Here is a 24,761-nt window from a genome sequence, read left to right on the forward strand (position 1 = left end):
TGGACGATCTCAAACTATTTGCACCGAACACCCAAGACCTGATGGTGCTATTGAAAACCACAGAAGTTTTCAGTACCGCCATCAGAATGGAGTTTGGTGTCGATAAGTGTGCGGTCATGCATGTACAGCGGGGGAGGTTGTAAATTCAGAACATTTTCAACTTTCTGAGACGATGTCGTTCAGATCTATCTCTGAATCAGAAACCTATAAGTACCTTGGTATGTCACAGTCGTTGGGTATTGAGGATGTTGGCATTAGACGGTCGGTGAAGGAGCGCTTTTTCAGTCGGCTCACAAAAGTCCTTAACAGTCTTTTGTCAGGAGGCAACAAAGTGCGCGCCTTTAACGCCTGGGTAATGCCTCTACTCACATACTCCTTTGGCATACTACGGTGGACCCAGACTGAGCTGGACGCCCTGGATCGGAGGGTCCGTTCACTGCTTACCACACATCGTATGTTACACCCGCGCTCGTCTGTTATGAGATTGTACATCCCACGGAAGTGCGGAGGTCGAGGCTTCCTAAACGCCAAAGATCTCCACAACCGTGAGGTGTACAATCTCAGGAATTACTTCCTTAACAATGAGTGTGGGATGCATCGTGATGTGGTGGCAGTTGACGGAAACCTCACGCCGCTCTCCTTGGCGAAAGAGAACTGGCGCAAACCTGTGGTACTAAGTACTGCGGACCGCAGGGCGGTATGGGAGAGCAAGCAGCTACACGGGCGGTTCTACAAGGCCCTCACGGGACCCGATGTAGACCTACTCGCATCGGTAAACTGGTTACGATTCGGGGACCTCTTCGGAGAAACCGAGGGTTTTGCCTGTGCAATTGCGGACGAAGTTATGATGACGAACAACTACCGGAAATATATCCTGAAGGACGGTACGGTCGACATTTGTCGGGCATGCCGCCGTCCCGGAGAGTCACTCAGGCATATCATTTCCGGTTGTTCTCATCTTGCTAACGGCGAGTACTTGCACAGACATAATCTCGTAGCCAGGATTATTCACCAGCAACTTGCTCTTCAATACGGCCTTGTGGACCGCGAAGTACCGTACTACAAGTACTTACCTGCGCCAGTTCTTGAAAATGGTCGTGCCACGCTCTATTGGGATCGATCTATTATCACTGACAGGACTATTGTAGCCAATAAGCCTGACATTGTGATAATAGATCGACTGCAACGCCGGGCAGTGCTCGTTGACATCACCATCCCCCATGATGAGAATCTCGTGAAAGCCGAGAAGGACAAGTCCAGTAAGTACCTAGACTTGGCTCACGAGATAACCGCCATGTGGGATGTTGATTCAACGATCATTGTTCCGATAGTCGTTTCAGCGAACGGTCTCATAGCGAAGAGTCTCGACCAACATCTTAAGAGACTCTCGCTAGGTGGCTGGATCAAGGGCCAGATGCAGAAGGCGGTGATCTTGGACACGGCGCGGATAGTCCGACGGTTCCTCTCTCTGCAGCCCTAACCACCGGCAGCTTGGGCCCTGCCCCGCTGCTGGCGGCACCCTAGGTTAGGTTTTTTATAATGTGTTTATATGTTTTTTTATATTGTTTTGTATGTGTTTTTGTATTTTACTTTTATATCCATATTATAAACAGCCTAGCCTAAGATAGAAAATAAATACTGGGAATAATAATAATAATAAAATACTTTATAATAATTAATTTTTGAAAATTTTCCCAGCAGCAATGTACTGTAAACGTGGTTGCGATGACAATCAATGACACCTGTCAACGAGCGTTTAACGCGAGTGTGTTTGCATTACGTTGCGGGCTGAATTAATTTGTATGGATAAAAAAAATATTTCAATTTTAAGTAAAAGTTATCTAATTCCATTTTTTATGTCCTATACTCACCACCGTTAAGAGGTTCGCCCGTATTAGGTTTACACACTGTATATTAATTGGAATATAGCAATCCATCAGAGTATGCTTCATTTGTCTTTCCATCAAGATCACAACCGATCTCAGATAAAAAATCACATAATTATGAGAACAGCATATCTCTAGGCTTGTAGATCCATTTATAAACCCTAAGGTATTTTTTAAAGCTCAATACAACAATTTGGTATAATATATAATAATAATAATTTTCGTTAATTAGAGATAAGACCGTTTATTGTTTGCTTCTATCTATAATTAAATGTTTTGACTCCGATGTATCTTTTGGTGAGGTGTGCCAACAAAGAGTACCTATTCTTTTTATCTTTTCATAATTTTGATGACGCACCAATGAAAAATCAAATTGATTTTCTTTTTCTGAACAAAATTGATTTCAATTTCGATTTATACACACGTTTCGCAAGGGAAACAACGCAGAACTTTTTCGTTCAAAGCTAACTTGCATTGAATAATATAAGAGAATTTAATAAGATTCTTCGACGTCGAACTCAGAGTACCCCTTCAAACTTCTCAGTTTATAAAAACTTTTCTACTACCCACACTTTGGGAATCTCGGGTTAGAAATTAATAAACCTCGTCAAAAGATCACGAAGTTAGCTTAATTTGGGATCTATTTCTGCTGGAAGAAAGCTGCGATAATTATGCGAAAACATGTTTTGTTGACTAAGCTCAAGATTGGCTAAATTTGTGAAAAGACGAAAATGTCAACTTTGTAAATAAGGAAGAGTTTACTCATTATTATTACGTGTAATGTTAACGACCGGTCTGGCTTAGTAGATACCTTGCCTGCTATGTCGATAGACTTAGATTCAAATAAGGACTTTTATATTTTGTGTGATATTCTTTCCTATGAGTAAGTAGGTATTATGTTATGTATGGCTTACTATATGTATTTCAGTACATTACACATTAATCGTTGTCAAATCACCCTCAAGACAAGCCTTTTCGAGCTTCGACCTTTTGTAAAGCTCAGTCAATCTATCTAATAATGTCCTATAATATTTGTGTATTTATTATTTTACCCTTGAGTGATAATTCCGACACATACAGTGTACTTAAACTGATATCATTAGGACACGTATCGTGCATTTCACGTGAAAGACATACAAAAACGATGACTGAATGACATTTTTCTGATATCGATATTGTTATGTGCAATTGTGCACAACATTTTGCTTCACACCGACGCTATCCGTTACGGCGTAGCCCTTCGACGTAGTGTACCTGTAATATGTTAGCGTTCTACGTGGTATCATTGTAGAGCTACGGATGTAGCGCTACGTGATGGCTAACATAGAATAAATAGCTCTCTTCTATAAATCTGAAAACACGTTAGTGTGATTGTGAACGTTTTGTTCGACGACTGACGTCTTGGCCAGTTGAGATTGTGGTCATTATCCAAAAAACTCGTCGACCTCCCAAATGCCCTGTATGAATAACAGTGCAGTTGGCAAGCAGTTCCCATACTATAGTCCCAGTTTGTTTTATGTTCTTATCGGTATCGTATCTGTTTCAGCCCTTACAAATAAATAACGCGAAAGAGGTCTCAGTTTATTCCGTGTTCAGTAATTAACTTACTGATATTATCCAGTGCGAAATTACCCAAAGGCATTAGCATGATTTTGAAATCCCGATTCCTGTTTTGCCGATAATGTTGTTCTGTTTTGTGGTGCTGGGAACACACTTTGTCTGTTCCATGAAATTTCGTTATGTAAAGCATAACCAACGTTAGTTCACGCTCGAAGCAATGACAGTAATTGTGCATGTTACGAACAGCGAAGTAAACGATTGTCCATCGATACAATCTCTCAACCTGCAGTATGGCATTAAATTGGTAATTGTGGTCATTTCTTCGTTATTGTCTCATTCTTGTCATTAAATGACATGGCAATTTTTTTAATTATTATTATTCTTTTTCACAGATAACGAAATTTAGTCTTTTCGACATCAGTAAAAGTGTGCTCTCGATTTATACTATTGTAATATGTTCTCTTGTCAAAATACATACTGAGACTTAAAATTTTATTAAGCAGTTACGACATAATATGAAATATTAACTAAATATAGGCACTGGTATTATGCCTGCAAAAATAATAAATAATAAATCTCACGACGAGAAAAAAGTTGACTTTTATTATTTGCAACTTTACCTCATTTTTATACGGTTTAGAATAATTATAATATATAATGGATGTATAAATTTACATTACTTGTTTTCGCTTTAAAACAGTGCCGCTCATAATTCAAACAAACACGATGTTGATTCAACATTATTCAAATTCCTTAACTAAACAAAAAACTAACAATTTAATTATCCAGGCAAACATTTCAGCAGTTAACTGCGCATAAATTTAGCATAGATTAATGATATTACCGCGAAACAGAGGGCTCGTGCCGCGGCATTAATGCCATGTGCGAATTTATGACGACGTGTATGACGCACGGCCGGATAACTGGATAGTTTGTGTCTGAGCCTGGTCAAATTTGCATCGTTTTGTGCCCATTACTAGTATAATGGATAAATAATACATTCAATCAAATTAATTATACCTACATAATTATTATAGGACATGAACAGCAGGGTTGTTAGCTCATGATTGCCGCGAGAGTATGTCGCTGCGAGATATACAACCCAATACCCGTTCTTATGTATTAATTACAGTTAAAAGAAGACGTCAGCAGTTTTCAAAAAGTTTGTACATAGCCACGTCAGCAAATTTTAATTGATCCTATTTTGTTACCAACATTTAGTGATATAAGTCGACTTTCGTAAGATATACAGGATAATTGTTAAAATTAAGAAAATATAGATACTAGAGAACTTTAATGACAATAAAACTTACTAAAATCTCAATTCAAGAAATAAATCTTGGTAACAAAAAAGGAATAATAAAAACAAATTTAACTTTTTTTCCTTAATTTTTGTACAAACTTTTCGAGAACTGCACACGTGTGATCTATCTCGCGGCGACATACTCTCGCGGCAATCATGTGCTAGGTCTACAGATTGACTGAATCCCACGGTAAGCTCAAGATAGTTATTGTGAGTACTCAGACAACGATATACAATGTACAAAAATTTATATACTTATAAAGAAAACATTCATGACGCAGAACCAAATATCTGTGCTCATGATACAAATGCCCTTACCAGGCTTCGAACACAGGACCGTGACTTAACAGGCAAGGACAATACGCGCTAGGCCAGACCGGATGTGAAATAAATTATATTTTTACAATGATAAAATCAATCTTTACAATTCGTTTTTAAGAAGAATAACAAGTAATAACTATTTTCACTAACGATCTACTATTTTGTTACAGAATTATTTCGCACAGAAAAACAAGACGAAAAGGATTTATTATTGGTAAGCTTCTTTTCCACGATGTCTATTCATATACAATTTTATTATGACTTATTATTTATGAATTTGTATTGTTGTATCTATTTTGATATGAAACAACTGAAAATTCAATATTTTGTTATTTCATGTCTTCCTTAGTAATGATACGACGAGTTAATATAACCAGCTAAATTCTGTTATTGGGCATTTGAAGGTGAACAGGCTTTTAAATTTTGATTTTGTGTAGGTTGTGGAACTTTAATAACTGTGAATGCTTTGACCGAAATGAGCATCATGTACAGTCAAGTGTAAAAATATGGGTGCGTACAACTTATCAAAAATATGTCCCATAGCACTTTATGTCGGCGGAATAAGGTCTCGGTACATATTTTTAAGCGGATAAAATCGATACGTATTTTTGCACTTGACTGTACCTACCTAAGCATTTATTTCTAGTAATTCATTGGTTTGAGTCAGTTGAAGTGCAATTTGCAACTTCCTTCTGAGAAATTAACCGTTTGTTTAAAGCTGCACCTGACTGAAAAGGGAAGTAGCGATAACAGTCATATTCTGAGAAAACCCATCAGCAATACTTATATCGCGTGCGTATCCGAATTCTTGTTATTCTGTTTCCGATATGAGACTGACATTTTTTTAGATTTCTTCCGCTGAAATTGTTACTCTAATTATTCTGACATTGGTGTATGACTATAGGTAATAGTGGAAACGCATCAAATAGCTACAACTTCAATAGGCCTGTTTGGAAATACAAATTTCAAATAACTTCCCTTATATTCGTCAATTGTTCTCTGTCCGCATAATTTGTAACGAATATAAATCATGTTTAGTGATTTATTAACAGTTACCTGTTCTTAAAATGATTTACCATACGATTTGAAAGAGTTATCCGATTTATCTCAGCTGAGAGTCATAAAAGAAGTCCTTTAAACGTATAATTTATGCAATCAGTCGCACAAATATCTGTATTTTATCTTTACTATCTCAGAAGAGCATGATTTCATTTCAGTTTCCCGCTTCAGGCGAGATTTAGTATCCGGCAATATTATTATAACACACAATTTTAACGAGAAGATTGTGACTCCCGGGGATGACGTAAGTAATTGCGTTTGGAATAATTCCATCTAGGTAATTTGGTACATGATGGCAGTATATATGAGTATACAGAGGTTTAATCAAAGTTTACCGACGAAATTGGGCTATACATATATAATTATTGAAATATAAATAATAATGTCAAATCCATACTAATATTACAAATGGGAAAGGGTGTTTGTCTGTTTGTCCGTCTTTCACGGCAAAACCGGAGCGACGAATTTTCTTACGCGAGCGAAGCCGCGGTCAAAAGCTAGTTTATTACAAAAGGGAAAAGCTAGTTACTCTATAATCTGAAGTGGAAGAATTCGTTATTTCACCAAAGATAATGTGTGTTTGTTTGTTTGTCCGCCTTTCACGGTCAAACGGAGCGACGGATTGACATGTTTTTTAAGTGGAGATAGTTGAAGGGATGGAGAGTGACATATGCTACTTTTGTCTCTTTCTAACGCAAGCGAAGCCGCGGGCAAAAGCTAGTACAGCACGGGTAGCATGGTCGCGCGATAGACGATAAAATATCAGGCCGTCCCTGTCGCACTATTAGTAAGTGCGATTATAGGGACGGCCAGATGTTTTATCATTTATCGCGCGACCATAATTGCCTGCCTGGACCAGATTATGATATGGTGATAATTTGATGATAATTATTATTTGTAACCATTTAGTTAATATTGTCTTCAGTTACCGCGATAGTTACTCATGAAATAAAAACTATGAAAATGGATTAAATCGTGTATAATGAATTTACAATTCATCCCGACGTTTCGAACACTACAGCGTTCGTGGTCTCTGAGCTCAACGGGTGACTGAGGAAAAATTACAATGTGCAAAAGCTACCCACATACCTACATACATATTCATATATATAACTATTTAGTTGTTGAAGAAAAACATTCACACAACAATAACATAGGTCAACTAGCTCAGCAAATTTAATGTAAGGAAGTCAGCACATTACTAATACTATGCCCACACTATGACCTATGTACCTGACCTGACGTGTAATATTTTATTTTATCAACAAAGGCATAATAGAGATTGTATTGTATTTTTGTATGAAAATAAAAAATAGGAAAGAAATATAGTAAGAGTCTTTTTTAATACAATATTTATAAGAGTTTTGAATGATTCACGGTTATTTTCATTAGACTTATATTGACCGGGATATAGACCGTGATTACCTTTTTGATTTTTGTCGAGCTCCCGATATTTCGACGCAGTTGCATGCATCATGATCACGGAAAACTGACGAAGGCGGGTGGATGTTAAAGTTGTATAGACAGCGCGCGATCTACCCTCCTTCGCGCGCGTCGGCTGCGTTCACTTTCAGCGTTACCGCGACCAGTGGTTTTAGGTTTAATTTTAATTCTTGAAATTCGTCCCACTATCTTACGTATTACTGACATAGGTTAGCTTTGTACTGGTTTTTGGCAGAGACCGGTTTCCAACTTCGTTTTCTCTTCTTTACACGGTCTTGGGTGTCATTATTATGAGGCAGTATGTACATATTTTATAACAAGATATTTTGATATAAGTGATCGGTTATATTATATTTAAAATAATCAACATAAATAACTGAGAAGCATAAATCTAGGTTCCTAAAAGTACATCCCATTTACATATATACCTACTATTTAGAAATGAACCTATGGGTTTAAATTTAAATTAGATACTTTTATGAACAAGGAAACAAAACTAACCTAAATGCATTGTCGATAGCATATATATTTTTTTTACTAAAAATTGTTTTAAAACCAGTCTTCTGACTCTTCCAAGTTTACTTATCTGATATAGGTAATTTCTAAACATTAACTCGTACCTGGCCATTTTTTTATTAATTACTTAATTTATTTTAGGTAAGTTTACAATGCACTGCAACGGCTGAGAGGCCACCTCGGTTCGTATGGGACAGAGATGGAGTCGTCATATCCCCAAACACAGAACAAAGGTAAATGATAATGTAGACATCTGCTTAGTCTCCCATCACAGCAAATATAAGTACCACAAAATTTTATCAAACTGCATTTTCGCTACACTGTAATAACCTAAATCGCTTTTAAGGGTTCCTATATTTCTTTCTGCACCAGGAGGCAAAAATCTTCCTATTTTAATGGTAGCTCCAGACAGGCTATTATTATTTTTTTAAGTAATAGTGGTGCCTCGTTTATCTGTCCATTTTTGTTCTTAAATTTCATGATACACTGAGTTAACAATAGCAAACAACTACGATGTAATAATAAATTTCAGATATACTATAGGACAGATGATGTCACCCAACGGAGTCGGTGTGGTGTCACACTTAAACATAACACGGTCTAGAGTGGAGGACGGAGGGTTATACTCCTGCATAGCGGTGGAAGGGGAGTCTAGCGTCAGTCACTCTGCTAGGATTGACGTTTATGGTAAGACATATACACTACAGGATAGATGATGTCACCTGACGGTGTCGGTGTGGTGTCACACTTTTAACATAACACAATCGAGAGCGGAGGGCTTTATTACTCCTGCAGAGCGGTAGAAGCACTGGTTGTGTCACCCCTAATGCAGGCGTGGTAAAAATGCAATGAAAATAATATTCATATTGCACCTACATTATATACATTTGTAGCGTATAAGTACATATGTCGCGACATCAAGTCAACGAAACAAAACAATAAGTATGTGAACAGCAAAGTCATACGAAGCATTAAGGAGTTTTACTTTAACGACTTTCACGTTTTAGGTCCACCGTATATCAGGTCTTTACCGCCAATAAAAGTTCAGAGCGGAGAGCCCTTGAAGTTGCGGTGCCCCTACTATGGGTTTCCAATAAGGTACGTGTCATGCGTTAGTCTCAAGTTTGACTTATTATGGAAATAATAAAATTTGATGTATAGGAAATAGTTTCTTACTATATCTTTGTAATTGTAGCTTTAAATAACCTCCACCGCCCACAAATAGGCATTGGAGTTTATTCACAGACTTATTTCTTGAATATGTGACGGATTACTTGTCAGTGGTCATCAGTTGGGAAGAAACTTTTGTGGTTGGATTTGAGGAATAACAACCAGTATCCACTTCCAGTTCAGACCTTCTAATAATGTATTCTAACCCAACAATTGTCTGGAATAACATTTGTGTAAATATATGAAGAAATTTAATTTAAATTTCACATAACACAATCGAGTTCTCTATCGGGTAAGATAATTAAAGAATAACAACCCATATTTTACCTGGAGTACTCGCAAGCTAGCAACATTGGAAATTAATAATTGGAGGAGAAAATTCTCGTGTAAAATGGAGCTACGTACAAGTATATAAAAATAAAACAAGGCTAGACATCTATGTGTCGTGCTTCTTAAAAATAGTTATTTGTTATACAAGGGGGCAAAGTTGTATTTTAACGCCGAGTGTGGAACGAGCAAGTGAAAGGATTCTATAGTTGAACCACGAGCGAAGCGAGTGGTTCGAGAATAGAATCCTGAACTTGCGAGTTTTTTAACACACGAGAAGTAAAATACATTTGCACCCGAGTGTAACACAAAACTTTTCCCCTCACTATAGCGAGGAAACTACAACGCAAAAAATGCGTTTATCACTTCTTCCAGTAGTTCCACAGGTGGTAAATCATCTTTATTACTAGATTCACCTACTTTTATCAATTTTAAAGCAGTTAATTTGACTTTATTCAAGGTCAAATTACTTTACCCACTAGTGGATAAAATGCGTTTTTGCCCGCTGGTATTAAAGGACAAAACACGTGTTTCCGAGCTAGTGAGGGGAAAACATAATTATTTGTAATGTTGGTATATTAAAAACATTTCATTGTGACAAAACGTGTACATCGAGGTCTTGGTTTACGTATTAATAAACAATAAAATGTTTTCAAGTTACAATAGACAGATATATTTAACTTACCTCTATAATGACTTAATGGGGTATATGTGAAAAACTTAAGAAAGTCACCTGTTGTATGTGTGAGTGACGTGTTCGAATAGGCGTTTGTTTTGTTTGTGTTACTAATTTTAAATATGTGTTCTCTATTCGAACACGTCACTCACACATACAACAGGTGACTTTCTTAAGTTTTTCACCTATAAATAAGTAAGGATATGGGGTTAATACATTTGTACACGCTGGAGTTTGAATCTCTCTTCTTGATCATGCCTACAGTCTGACCAAAAAGTGGCAACATTGTAGTGTCATCGCTTTCAAATGAATATGTGTGAGAAAACGGGACGACACTACGATGTTGCCACCTTTTAATTTCTACTCTTATTGGTCAGACTGTAATCCCTATCAGTGCTTAAATATAAACATTTAATAACATAGATTATCAACATATTTAAAACATTATTACTTCTTCAGCAAACTCGAATGGGAGCACAGGGGAAAAAGAGTATTAAGTTCAATGATATCACAACATCCTCGGTATAAGAGATCGAGCCAATCACAGAGGAAGCCCACTGAAAAAAATCTTAGTGAAGAACAATATTATACAGGAAATGAAATTAAACGTATAAAGCGGCAGATATTTGAACCTAATGAAGACGGAGTTCTAAGTATACCAAAAGTATTGAAGGAGAGTAATGGAGATTCCTACACGTGTATTGTACATAGTCCTTCAGGTGAAATGGCAAGAAGGTAAGTCTATGGGCACTATTATATTAAGACGTACCCTTTAAGCATATTGTAGCCAACATTCTAACAACTGGTATAACATGATAATCAGACTAACGTTAATTTCATTATACTGTGGCATAATAACCCTGAAGGACGATAGTCTCATATCGATGTGTGTTTTATTCCCAACTAGAGATTTCAGAAACAAAATCATGGTTAGAAAATGCATTTGAGGGTTAATATTATTTTTAAACGTGAACCAAAATGTATGTTGCTATGAAGTATATATTTAACGTTAAACTGTTATTTTACTGAATATTATACAACATACAAACTCTTAATAAATATTTAACATTACATTATAAACTGAAAAATAATTTTATTTGTTCTCTATATCGATTTAAAATTATGTTTAGTGTTTCACACACGTTTCACAGAAGTGACCTAAATGAAACTATCTACGAGTAAATATGTAGTAGGTACTTACTTGAACTGCATCTCGTTGAAATGCAATTTGATATCAACAAAGAGATAGCTAACATATTTTTAGACTTGAAAAAGAGGAAGAAATCAATTTAGTGTGGTTTTCATACGTATTTTTAATGAAAAAAATTGTAAGGTTCATTGTTTTAATTGTAAGGTTGATTGTTTTTTAAAAACTTGCATTCATAAAATATAAATTACTTTGTGACCAACAAAATAAGTGTACACGATTAAATAAACTGGTCAAGTGGTGTGTCAAAAACATTCCTCATTCCACTTGGTACGTTAATTCGTGAAAAGATTTTCAATAAATAACTATTAGTTAGTAGCGCAAACGGTTAAACTTTTATAACGGAGAAAAATTTAATACAAAATAATTACAGCTCGTTTATTGCATGGGAATTTTATATTTTTTCTTGATGCATTTATAGTAGTGTAGAAATTACAGACTATGTATTGTTTTCAGAAGAATGACTTTTCATTATTAATGTTTTTATTAAGTTTAAAGTAAAATTTCGTTGTTTCTTATGTATTTCATTTAGAAAAAGTTTGAGGACGTCAATGACAGCCATAAGTCCATACTAATATTACAAATGGGATACTTAGTGTGAGTGTCTGTTTGTTTTCCGTCTTTCACGGCAAAACGCAGGGACGAATTAACGTGATTTTTTAAGTGGAGATATAGTTGAAGGGATAGAGAGTGACATAGGCTACTTTTTGTCTCTTTCTAAATTGAGCGAAGCCTAAGCAAAAGCTAGTTATTATATCGACGCTGGAAAGGCTAATTGACTAACGTGCATTTTGCAAACTTTACAGGAGAGCCAATATAAACTTTTTTTTTTTAAATCATAACTTTTTATTTATCTATTATACAATAAAACGACGTACTACGAAGTTGGAGGTCTTTGTGTTGTTTATTTGATCAATATGATTGTATTTCGATATATGTACGTATTTACGAAATAAAGTGCACGTAAGACAATTGTCATTTTTTCAAAGCCAGGATAAAGTTCTAACCACCATATTCATAGTTTCTTAGGGAACGGATACTTAACTTATGCAACTATTAGCTTTAAAACCCAACCCAAAAGAACATAAAATAAGATGTTTCAAACAAAAGTAGAATCGAAGAAAATGCATAACAGCTACTAGCTAACATTATGAAATACTGGTATAACAGCTTAAAAGGCACTTCACCAAAAACTAACACCTGTTTTTAGAAACTGTCATACTGAAAACTATTTGATTTGTCATGAAAGATTCTTTAATTAAGTTGAATTTATTTGTGCGAGATATTCTAAGTGTATTTATGCACTTTTTAAACATAATACAACAATTTCACTTAAAAAAAACAGCATTGTGTCATACATTCAAATTGTTTATTAAAAAAAATATAAATTTAGAAAAGTGTTTAGGTAAACCACCTAAGCCACTATTTCGCCGGTTGGGATAAACGACTAACGTGCAGTTTTTGACTGCCGCGGTTCTGGTTAAACGGCTAACGTGCAGTTCTTTACTACCGTGGTTCTAGAAAAATGGTTAACGTATAATCATAACATTTTTTTATTCCGGTAAAATGACTTATAAACTAAAACATATAAAATTACACTAAACGTAATTGACTAACATCCAAACAAGTGTTTTTGGCTTTAACATATAGCCAGTATCTCAATAATTTGTCAAAAAAGTGGCTTGTTAGAGAAAATGTTTTTAGTATATTGCCTTTTTCCAAATTGCTAACAAGCCAAAAAAGTCTTCAGATCGTTTTGAAACCCGGCTCGTTAGACGCAGAAAAAATCGCTGATTCCAATGATTTATATAACTCCATATGCCCAAAAATGGTCTGTTAGTCAATTAGCCGTTCCAGCGTCGATTATGTATATATTTAAATTATTTTAGGTCTTTCGAAATTCAAGTAGTCGAAGCTCCTGAACTGGACGAGCTGCGCGTGGGCACAGGGCTGAAAGAAGGACAGATTGTACAGATAACCTGCAACATCATCAGTGGCGACCCCCCGATATACTTCTCCTGGTTGAAAGATGGGAAGAAAATGCCAGCGAGTCTCAAGGTTAGTAATTTCGTCAAACTTTTTGACGACCGGTCTGGCTCAGTCGGTTAGTGACCCTGCCTACTAAACCGCGATCCTGGGTTTGAATCTCGGTAATGGGATTATTTATAAATATTTCTTACCAAGTCATGGATGTTTTCTATGTACCCACAACACAATTAAGCCTTCTTGAACTTACCGTGGGACAAATTTCTATGCCGGCAAGGGTCTCTTTGAATTTCAAAATTAATACCTATCTTACATTGTCACACAATAAAAAAACATCTTTAGCATAAAAATAATACAAGGAAGCACATAGGAATATTTCATAATAAAAGGCGGCCTTATCATACAAATTAGGATCTGTAATAGACAACCTTTAGACATAAATATAACAGAGTAATGGAACTTAAACATAAACTAAATTAAAAGTAAACATTTAATTTAATGAACGTTTCATTTATTTAACAAACTTTGCATGTTTCATATGAGAACTTAAATTGGTATATACCAAATCAAAATAATAACTTATACAACTTAGAAACCTCTTCAATGCATTCCATCATTTTATTGTTCCCCTGAATCCTCTATCTGGAGGCGCATCCATTAGCCATATTCGGCCCACCACCCAATCTCCCTGTTCGAGGTGGGTTAAGGGCGTTCCTTGCACAATGACCTTCGATTTGAATCCATTAATATTATGATAGTTTCTAAAGCCTATCATATTAACAGCATCATCTTTAAACAAAATAGTATCTTATAGTTACTTCAGAGCTCATTGTTAACTCATAACTTTTGTTTTCATTAGTTTGAAATTGAAAACTCAAAGATAAATCCAAACATGTCGATTTCATGTATGTAACACCTTTCACTAAAATCAAATTTCGATAAAAGTGTTTTATTAGGCCATGTTTCAAAAGATCATAAAAAATAAGTTTTTTTTTTGCAATCTTACGAATAGAGATAAAGGAAACCGATGGGCGATGGCCGTTGGTCTTATAATTCTATCTGTAGTGCAAATTTAGGAGTTTCAACTCAAAACTTGTCAAAAATCGATGAAAACCGTGTGGAGCCCCTTAAGACCTAGGAAATTCTGGCGATATTCCACAGTGTTATCTCTACATACACTTGTGGTGCAGCGTAACAATTGTAGCTTAGTTACTAAGGCATGGCTTTACATACTGAACGAACTCCCTATGGTAGGTACCAAAGTAACAATATACCGATCTTAACAAAACCATTTCTTAGTTTACTGACATATTTATTGCACATAAAAAGTTTATAAGTTTATAAGACACAATAACGAAAAAAGGTTATACTTACTGAAATATCAAGTTCATTGATTTGAGCAATATAAACAAATATGGAAATGACATATGTAGGACTAATGAGGAGGCACACTGACATTTGATCCCGCCTGGTGACGTATGTGCAAGTCGGCTGCCCTAAGCAGAAATCAAGTATCTGGGTTTTGTCAAATTTTACAGTAGAGCGAAAAAACGATTTTTTTAATTTTCCTGATTATATGCTTATTAATTAATTGATAGCCTTTAAAACAGACGAACTTTATTATACTAGATATCATTAATAGTGTACTATAATTATTTTTTCAAAATTATTAGCACAATCATTTTAAAATACAAAAACAGCTTTCTGCGTAGAATGCGATAAGAAAACTTTAAAGCTTTTCTACAAGAAAGCAAGTATCTTGAACTGTTTTCATTTAGCTTTCATTTAGCTTTGGTAGGCTTGTTATTTTTAACTGTATAGATATTTAGAAAACAAAAACTACAAACCGGATTTTCATTCAATTTTCACCAATTAATAGAATGATTCTTGGGAAAGGTTTTGGTATATAATTTGTTGAGATCTTGTTTGTATTGGTTGAAATATGTCAATTTTTGCTAATCAAGTCGGACAAAATTCTGCTGGCTGAGAGCTTTAATCGAAATCGCTGCCCAAACTGTTTGAGCTATATCAAAACAATGTATGGCGAAATTGTGTATTATTCATAGACATACAAGAAAGTCCGTAATAGCATATGTCTATCTTTTAAGGACAAATTACTATAACCATTTTTATGAAAGCCCCGTGCGCAGCCGGGGCGGACCGCTAGTATATGTATACAATGTATACATTTTAGATAGATGCCTTTAATGTAGTGTATGTCATGCTTGTGTAAATTAAGTTTTAATATAAGTGCAATATTGGAGTAATCCACGGAAAAGAAGCTCTGGTTGTGTTTGAATGCAAGTTGTCTTAAGATTATAGGTTTAAGAGGTTTTTCTGTCAGGAAGAGTTCAAAAATACTCATTAAACTTAATCAATTACTTACGTTGTAAGAGACTATTTAAATAACAAAAAAAAACCTCGAAAGCGATTTCCCGTGGAACGCACAATATTAATTAAGTACAGTAGGTAGGTTCCTAAATACTCGAAGACAGAAAAAAATAATGAAAGTTATAGTCTTCCTTAATTATAATAATAGGGAACTTGACTGTAGTTAAAATAAAATATTTTATACCATGCACGAAATAAAGCATCAGATAATTATGAGAAAAACATGGACAGCAGTTATTTTTAAATCCAATTTCTACTTAATAAGTCAGGTAGAAATACATAAAGTAACTGAGTAATTACAAGCTTTTGACATCATAACAAAATGATAGACGCCGAAGTCAAGTAAGTTCGCAATCAATATCAATAGTTCTATACGATGAAGTCAAGTAACTTATCAATAAATATCAATATTTCTACGCTGAAGTCAAGTAACTTCGCAATCAATATCAATATTTCAACTCTGAAGTCAAGTAACTTAGCCATCTAATATGAATTGCAAGTATCTTTCGCAAGATACTCGATTTCAAGATAGAAATGGGGTAGATACTTGACTTTAGCGTAGAATACCCCGTTAAAAAAAGATACTTGATTTTTTTAAAGTTCTGTATTTTGAAAAATATTCATTATAAAAATTTCAAAAAAATACTGAAAGATGTATTTTGAAAAAATGAATCGAATGATGTAAAAAACCATTTTTTGGAAAATTTTGAGATACTTGATTTCTGCGTAGGGCAGCCGAAGTGTCTAGGCATATCGCTGTCATTCATATGTATGAGAGAAAAAAATATCTTCTTCTCGCTCTCACGTATAAAATTCTTTATCTGTGCAATGGACTAATAAGGTGGCGCCATCTGTCATAATCTCTGAGTGTGGCTCCTCATCGGTAGACTAGATAAAGATTATAATTTATAAAATGACATAAAAGGGTTAAAGTTACATAAAATTAAAGAATCCTTTTGTTAGTAGGTACACATGATAGGTAGCTCATAAGTTCTTACTTTCTACTAAATTTAATAGAAATATGTTAAAATATTTTACTTTAGGAACCTTATTAAAATAGCCTTTCTGCGGGCACATAGCATGTGGCTCTATTGACTACGAGCACGTCAATTACGCCCACTACCATGTGAACATGAAGTGGAAAATGTCAAAAAATGACATGTAAACAAACATTATATTTTAACGATTTTTCGTTAATTTTTAATAAATCGAATAACAAGAGCTACTATTTCAAGTGTAATTTAGGTAGATAGCTAGATAGATTATAAAAACATGGATATAATACCAAAAATCAGTTTCCAAAGCATTACTCACGGTATAAACTTCCAACCGCAGACTACAGAAAAAGACAGTTTTGACATGTCACTTACGTTTTCTTTTCACCGTAGCTATCCATTTAGTTCTTTGATCCAATTTCCAGTGTGCTCTAAGAAACGCATAGAACGTCCAACGACTATTTATACCATTATTTTTACAATTAACAACGAAACAACATTGATGCCCCATATCAAACATTACACATTGTATTATATTTTATGAGTTTTGATAGATAACAACAACAATCAGTGTCGATTTTGACCACCGCAAGCACTGCGATCGCTTTGCTTACCCCCTCCATGCACTTCGCACGAAGCCAATAGAATTGGTAACAATGCAGGTCACTGTACTAATCTTGTTTTCGTTCCATTCTGCACTGTCACGATTGGGTTTCTAGTTGGATTACTAATCTGAAATGCTTAATAACTAAAGTTGCGCACGTACTGTAATCATTACTCGCCTGCTAGTTAATTACCTTTGCACAATACATTTTGTAATCTAAGTAATAAATAACAAATAAGAGTCACAGTTAATTCATTGCTCGTGTTTCACATTACACGAAGTTAATGTGTTGATGAGTATTCATCGTTATCAAACTCTTAGTCAGGAAGAAAGTACCTACCTACCGCCATTTACAATTATAATACCTAATGTGAGGTTTCATAACAAATTCAGCAGTGAGAACTTTAAACTTACATTATTTTACACATATCTAATGTCTTAAAGTCATAAACCACCGTTACGAGTAGGTATTAAAATAGGTAGCTGATATTTTTTATTACCGTGAAGAACGTGAAGATACTGGCACTTGACTGTTAATGACCTTTTGATGTTGATGAAAGTCTACGAGTTTTTGCTTTGGAAAAGTTTCCGTCGCAGGTTTTGCTACACTGTCACTCCCAAATGGCTGCCACAGCCTACCGCTAATAGATATGAACGGGATATGACAAGCGATACGTAAATTGGTCACGGCTCACTGAATCACAACTGATTGATTAGTACACCCGTGTTTATCGTCCCCTGAATTCGATGATTTGACAATGCATATACGCGTATGTACACCGTGTATATATACAAATTTTAGACACCTATGTACTTTCTGTACCTATTCCACAGAACACCCCACTAGAAGCCAAATGCAAGCGATATTGTTCGAGACGCAAATCACCAATCCTTGCGGGGTGAGGCGGGCGCGCACGGTGCTGCCATTGGTCGTTTCAAATAATGGCGCGCCTTTATGATTAGCAGTAGGGATGGGAATGGGACATGTCTATTATAGACAATGGTACCGGTACCAGTACTGTGGTGAATTTGTTTTGCAACAAATTATAATATTATAATTAAATTATAATAAGGCCTAGTTACCCTTCGGGTTGGAAGGTCAGATGGCAGTCGCTTTCATAAAACTAGTGCCTACGCCAAATCTTGGTAGTAGTTTCCAAAGCGGACCCCAGGCTCCCATGAGCCGTGGCGAATGCCGATGCCGGGATAACGCAAGGAGGATGATAATTGTGATAGCATCTCAATAAAAATCATTCTAGTAACTAATAACTAAACTGTGCATTTTTACTTACGTTTACTAAGTTAAATAACCAACTAAATATTCTAAACTAATCAATGAACTAAATACCACTACAGACTACAGATTCTAGATAATTATTCACTATTACAAATCTGCTTTCTTTTATATTTCATAAAATGGTAGCACATGGTACGAACGGCAGTACGAAGTTCCCGCAACAGACATAAACTAACATGGCCCCATGCCTAGTCGTTTACGTGAAAGGGATAGCATATCACATTGTTAACTCGGTAAAGAGGGATGGACGCGCCTCGGCGCCGCTCAGCACAACCATATTGACCAGTATAAATGAACTCCGCGGACAATAAACAATATTCAACAAAATAATTAATTTGACTTAACTGTGGAATGTTGTTCCATCTTTTTTACATGTAGAAGTGTTAGAAGACTTGCCACACCACTTTATGCTGTAAGAGACCATTGTTTGCAACCAAAATTGATTATTTAAGATTTTTTCCCGAGCGGACACGGACACTGTTAGCGGGTCGTATACTTGGGCGCTACTGATCGGTGTCGCACGCGTTCAAACTTTTATAAACCTGATTTGTCGTATGCTTGGTGACCGCGAGTCGCCCTGTAAGGGCCATCTTGTTGTATTGATCTGTGACCTATTCACAGTAGTATTTAACTATTTACTCTTCTCAAAACGGCCAAAGCCCTAATACCTATCGCACCTTCTTAAATCGTAAGGGCCACTACCTTTATTTTTTGAAGCTTTTCTTTACATTTTTGAACTTTTCCAAATTGGGTTTGGCGATATGATGTCAATAATGTCAATATACCAAACTTATTAAACATTTCAATATTAAACACTTTATATAAGTATTTTGATTTAGAGGTATAATGGCAATGAATACGTTAGTGATAAATAAAGATCGTTATCAGCGTGCTGTATTGGTGGCAGAGTATGGTTGGCAAAAAAACAAATACACAAGTATTTAAAACATTATATACTTAACTATAATTTATAATTACTTATTATTATATATATACATATTTATAATTACTTATCTAAATTACATTAAACAGATAACTGAAATTTGTTCAACAGATTTGGCTTCGTGCACTACTTATACTTTTGACTTGAACTAGGTACCTACTTGAATAACAATTCTAGATAGTCGTATCTAGAGTGCATTTGATTATTTGGATTAAAATAATATACTTACACTTCGCGTAATGTATTTTTGTGACATAATTAATGTCATTTACAAACCTATATTGTTTTAAAAATATAGAGTTGGTCGGAAAAGGCTTTGTACCGTAGAAGTGTAATCCTAAGAAGGTAAGTATTTATTTTGTAGTTAAGAACAAAGTGAATATTTAAATGTAAGTATTTGTTTTTTTTGCCAACCGTACCGTTTGCCACGAAAAGTGCACCTTGATAACGATCTCTAGTGATAAACTTACTTATTAATGATAAAAATCAAAATTTAGCATGTAAGCTCAAACGTGTAACTTAAAGCAAAGAATATTCTTGTTAAGTAATTAACTTGGCTATAAGTACTTTAAATAATCACTAAATATATATTTTTACAGATAAATGAGAGAAGTTCAGAACTATTCAGCGTTTTAATCATCAAGAGGGTGTCTTTGGAACACTGTGGAAAGTACACCTGCATAGCTACCAATCACGTCGGAAAAGTGAACCAGACAGCCGACCTTTTCATAAATGGTGAGTAAAATCAGGCTTTACTTTGTTTAAACATTACCTAATTAATCCGCGGAAAGTCTAAGTCAATCAGAGTCTCAAGAGAATTATTCTTTTGTTGTTCCTTTCTTGCAATTGCATATGTTCGTTACACTCAGGTAAAAACGAAAAATAAAGGCGTTATTACCTTGGATTTAATTTGTATGTAGAAAATTGTAAGCGTTCATGTTACGGCTTGTGGCAAAAGGTCAATCATATAGTCAATAAATATATATCCTAAAATCACATTTGTTGGTTTCTGGGGTCCGGGGCTAACCACTGCAGGGTTTTAAAAAAAACATTTTTTTTCGAAACAGATATTTTTTTCCTAAATAAGGTGCACTAGGGTATTTCCGAATGATTTTTGCACTAGTTGATAAGGTGTATGTGTTTCCATGAACCAGTCAGTATAGCAAAGTTTTTAGACGGAAATAGTGAATAACACACTTACTAGATGAAATAGCCTAACAATGGATTACAGAATTTTTCATAAATAATGTAAGATTTTTAAAATCTAGCTCATTTCAAATCTAGTTTGTTTTTTCATTGCAAAGGTGCAATTCCGAATTGGTTCGGGTAAATCCGAATACACTTGAAAACGAGTTTTGTGTATGTTGCATAAGAAACATATTACTTTTTTGATTTAAATTACCCTCCCGCCTCTTTTTACTCTATTTGGCGTATAGGAGTACTTATACATGTGTTTGTAAAGCTTTTATTTCGGATTTACCCGATCAGGAATCTGTGGTACTCAAACTTTAATGACACATTTATATCCACCATCAATAGTTTCCAAGGGGTCGCCTTATGATAATGTACCTACTTAATAAAAATCCACATATTAAAGGCTTAGTCTTTAACCTTTAAAAAAACGCAAGTAATGCACATAAACTTAGGTGGAAGACCTCCTAGGCCTTTATCAATCCATGTTGATGACACACGTGCTTCGTTGAAATTCACCGAACGGACCTGAAGGCAAATGTACATATTTTAGAATCGTTATATTCGAATAACAAAAGAACTTAATTTTGTTTGTTTGAGAACCACTGGCTATTACTTAGAGAAAACAAGGTCGGGTAATTCCGGTACACTTTGTGACACGGAATTCCCCACTTCGGGTAAATCTGAAAATGTAATAAAATTCAAGCTAGAATAGTTTAAGCCGATTTAAAATAAGAGTTTTGAATGATTCACGGTTATTTTCATTAGACTTATATTGACCGGGATATAGACATAACATCCACCCGCCTTCGTCAGTTTTCCGTGATCATGATGCATGCAACTGCGTCGAAATATCGGGAGCTCGACAAAAATCAAAAAGGTAATCACGGTCTATATCCCGGTCAATATAGGCCGATTTAAAATGGCTAAAAAACGAAAATCTCTCAAACACAAAGGCAGTCAATTCATTTGACTCACCAATACAAAGTACAGAGTTAGCGATGGTCGTCTAATTCCGAATGACAAAAAGCGGGAATTTTTCACTCGCTCACTAATCTGATGCGCCACAAGCGTAGTTTCGCCGCTAGCGTCTCGAGCCAACTTACGCTGGGAGGGAGATACTTGAACGTCATAGGGTGCGTTGCCAGAGCAAATTATATAGCCGCGTTTAGTAGATATTAGTAATTTTCGGAATATCCCGAATTTCGGAATTAGCCGAGTAAACCTTAGCATAATTCCGGGCCCTGTCAGTTAATAAAACCAGGCCCCGTACCCGATTGGCATTTCTCCGACGCGAAACGAAAACTGAACGCCGCGAAAGATAGTTTGGCTCTGTCGCGCCAATACGCAAGACCGATAGAGATAGATATCATCTAGCGTTTCGTTTCATGACCGTTTTGTGAGAGTTTGTGCCATTCGGCTACGCACCCTGACCAGTAGGCCTAGCACATGATGGCCGCGGGAGTATGTCGCCGCGAGATAGATGCCATGTCTTCTTCTAACTGTATTAATGACATAAGGACGGGTAGTCTATCTCGCGGCGACATACTCCCGCGGCCATCATGTGCTAGGCCTACAGATATACCTATATGACTACGCGCCATGTTGCGGAATTTCATTCTAGAACTATTTTCTTTACTAAACCGAACTGTCACCCCATACATAAGAATAACAGCACCCTCCTAACAATAATCATATATTTCCGGTCAGGTAATATGTACTATTATGTATATTATAGCAAAGACATATGTAACTCCGTAAAGATAGATAAAGTCTAAGAAAAAAAATGTATCCCAAAACCATACAGAAAAAGGTACGGTGACTTAGATGGCGATACTTTTACATTAATATTTGACATTTTGACAAATATCAAGCTAAGAATATGGGCCAAATTGTCAAAACTGAGGTTCAAAAGTTTTAAGCTTGTGTCGAGGGATGGCTGTCTATGCATGCTCTTTGATTATAGTAAGCACCTATTTTAGTCCAACATCCCCGCTCATTATTCGTCTTCATCGTAAATAACTAAACTTGTAAACAAGTTTCCTAATTAAGTAGAACGGCAGTTTCGCGATTAATCAGTGTACTAATATTAAATTACATTAATTGATCAAGATTGTTTTGTTGTAGGTAAATTAGTGAGAATGTTAATACTGTTAATTATTCGTAGAGAATAATAGTACATTACGATACAAGTGCGGAAAAAGCACCATCTGTGCTAAATACAGTTAGTGGCTGATAACAAGAGGCAGTTTTATCATTATAAGCAGTGATCGGGCAAATTGCCCGCCTAAATTTTATTTAAAAAATATTACATAAGTACAATAAATTATAATTATTTATGTATTTTCTAGCCGTTTCAAAAGCAGCATGGGCTGAAAATTTAAAATAAGCACTATATGGCGTATTAATGTTACAATTTACCGCGGCATTGCAACCAAAACCCCTTAAACGAAAAATTAAAAAAAAAATCATCATCTTCTTACGCCTTGAACAAAGCCTACGGGGTAAATTAACGCTTCACGAATGAAGTCTACTGCATATTTATTACTGCTAATATATTTTCAAACATTTCAGTGGCCCCAAAGTGGATAGACGAGCCTACCAACTCGTCCCTTCTGCTCGGGCAGAGAGGAGTGGTGTACTGCAACGCCAACGGTTACCCTACTCCGCAGATACACTGGATGAAGAGAGACGGTTAGTATTCTAGGTTAACAGTTAGGTACATAATAATCCGTGCGGGATTAGCACATTAATGTGATAATAAAGCCAACCTCAACAGATTATATTATAATAGTACAAGTATGTACAGTCAACCAATTGGAACCCTAGGCCACTCTACAACCATGTCAAAATGACAAGCGTAAGAGATTTCTTACAATCTGATTTATAACGTCACCATGACATAGTTCTATAGTGGCCTAGGGTTCCAATTGGTTGACTGTACAGAAGGCTCACAGCTTTGATGTTACGAAATGCCGCCCTTATACCTACCTAATTACCTTACACCTACCTTACATAATTCTTATTAAATTAGCAAATAATCCGCACGCGAGCAAACAACTTTATATTGCACCGCACTACATACTGTGGCACTACGGTTGTTATTATTCTACGCCTTGTCAGATATTCCGAATATAGGGTTGCCCATGGATTAAAACAAACACTTAATCCATACTAATACTGATGTGACGACGAATAGTTTCCAAAATTCTGAAATTTTCACATCGGAAAACTTCGGAAACTTTCAATACTTTGTATGAACAATTGTATGGCTGGAAACGTTCCATTTCATAAATTTAATATTCCTTTATTTTTCGTGAAAGTTTCGTGAATTTTTCATGAAATTTAAGATTTTTTTGGAAAGTTTCCGCAACTTGTACATCACTACATACTAATATTATTATAAATGGGAAATTGTGTTTGTGTCTGTTTGTTTTCCCCCCTTTCACGGCAAATTATCGTTATTTTTTAAGTGGAGAGTTGAAGGGATGGAGAGTGATATAGGCTACCTACTTTTTGTCTCTTTCTAATGCGAAGCCGCGGGCAAAAGCTAGTAAAATATAGGTAAATACTATTTGTAAGTGCGAATAGGACACACCGACGAGATACTATAAGGCCTCACCACGTGACCGAGCTAGCTGATATCGTTGGCTTCCTTCAGCATAGAATATACATTTCTGATCATATTAGATACCTAATGGTTTCATGTTTACTTACTCGTGGCTATAGTTAAAATGAAATTTATAAGGCATCATCTTAAGTTGTATTATGTAAAGTAATTTACATCCTATCCTAGTTATTGTATTACTTTGTCCTAAATGTGATTAGGGAATTTCAGGCATCTTGAAACGGCTCTAACAATTTCTATGTTCTGTATGATAAAAAT

At 35.5% G+C, this 24,761-nt stretch overlaps 1 protein-coding gene across 1 annotated transcript in view; it reads left to right on the forward strand.

The window, feature by feature from the left end:
• LOC125235192 (Down syndrome cell adhesion molecule-like protein Dscam2) overlaps window positions 1–24,761 on the forward strand; it is a 169,285-nt gene that overhangs the window by 115,800 nt on the left and 28,724 nt on the right. Inside the window, exons 6-14 of the mRNA XM_048141667.1 lie at window positions 5,241–5,284; window positions 6,288–6,373; window positions 8,230–8,321; window positions 8,621–8,775; window positions 9,096–9,186; window positions 10,721–10,996; window positions 13,358–13,526; window positions 20,284–20,419; window positions 23,450–23,569. Coding sequence (XP_047997624.1) covers window positions 5,241–5,284; window positions 6,288–6,373; window positions 8,230–8,321; window positions 8,621–8,775; window positions 9,096–9,186; window positions 10,721–10,996; window positions 13,358–13,526; window positions 20,284–20,419; window positions 23,450–23,569 — 1,169 coding nt within the window. The remainder of the gene's footprint in view (window positions 1–5,240; window positions 5,285–6,287; window positions 6,374–8,229; window positions 8,322–8,620; window positions 8,776–9,095; window positions 9,187–10,720; window positions 10,997–13,357; window positions 13,527–20,283; window positions 20,420–23,449; window positions 23,570–24,761) is intronic.

This window comes from Leguminivora glycinivorella, chromosome 2 (assembly GCF_023078275.1).
Source record: "Leguminivora glycinivorella isolate SPB_JAAS2020 chromosome 2, LegGlyc_1.1, whole genome shotgun sequence".
Lineage (NCBI taxonomy): Eukaryota > Metazoa > Arthropoda > Insecta > Lepidoptera > Tortricidae > Leguminivora > Leguminivora glycinivorella.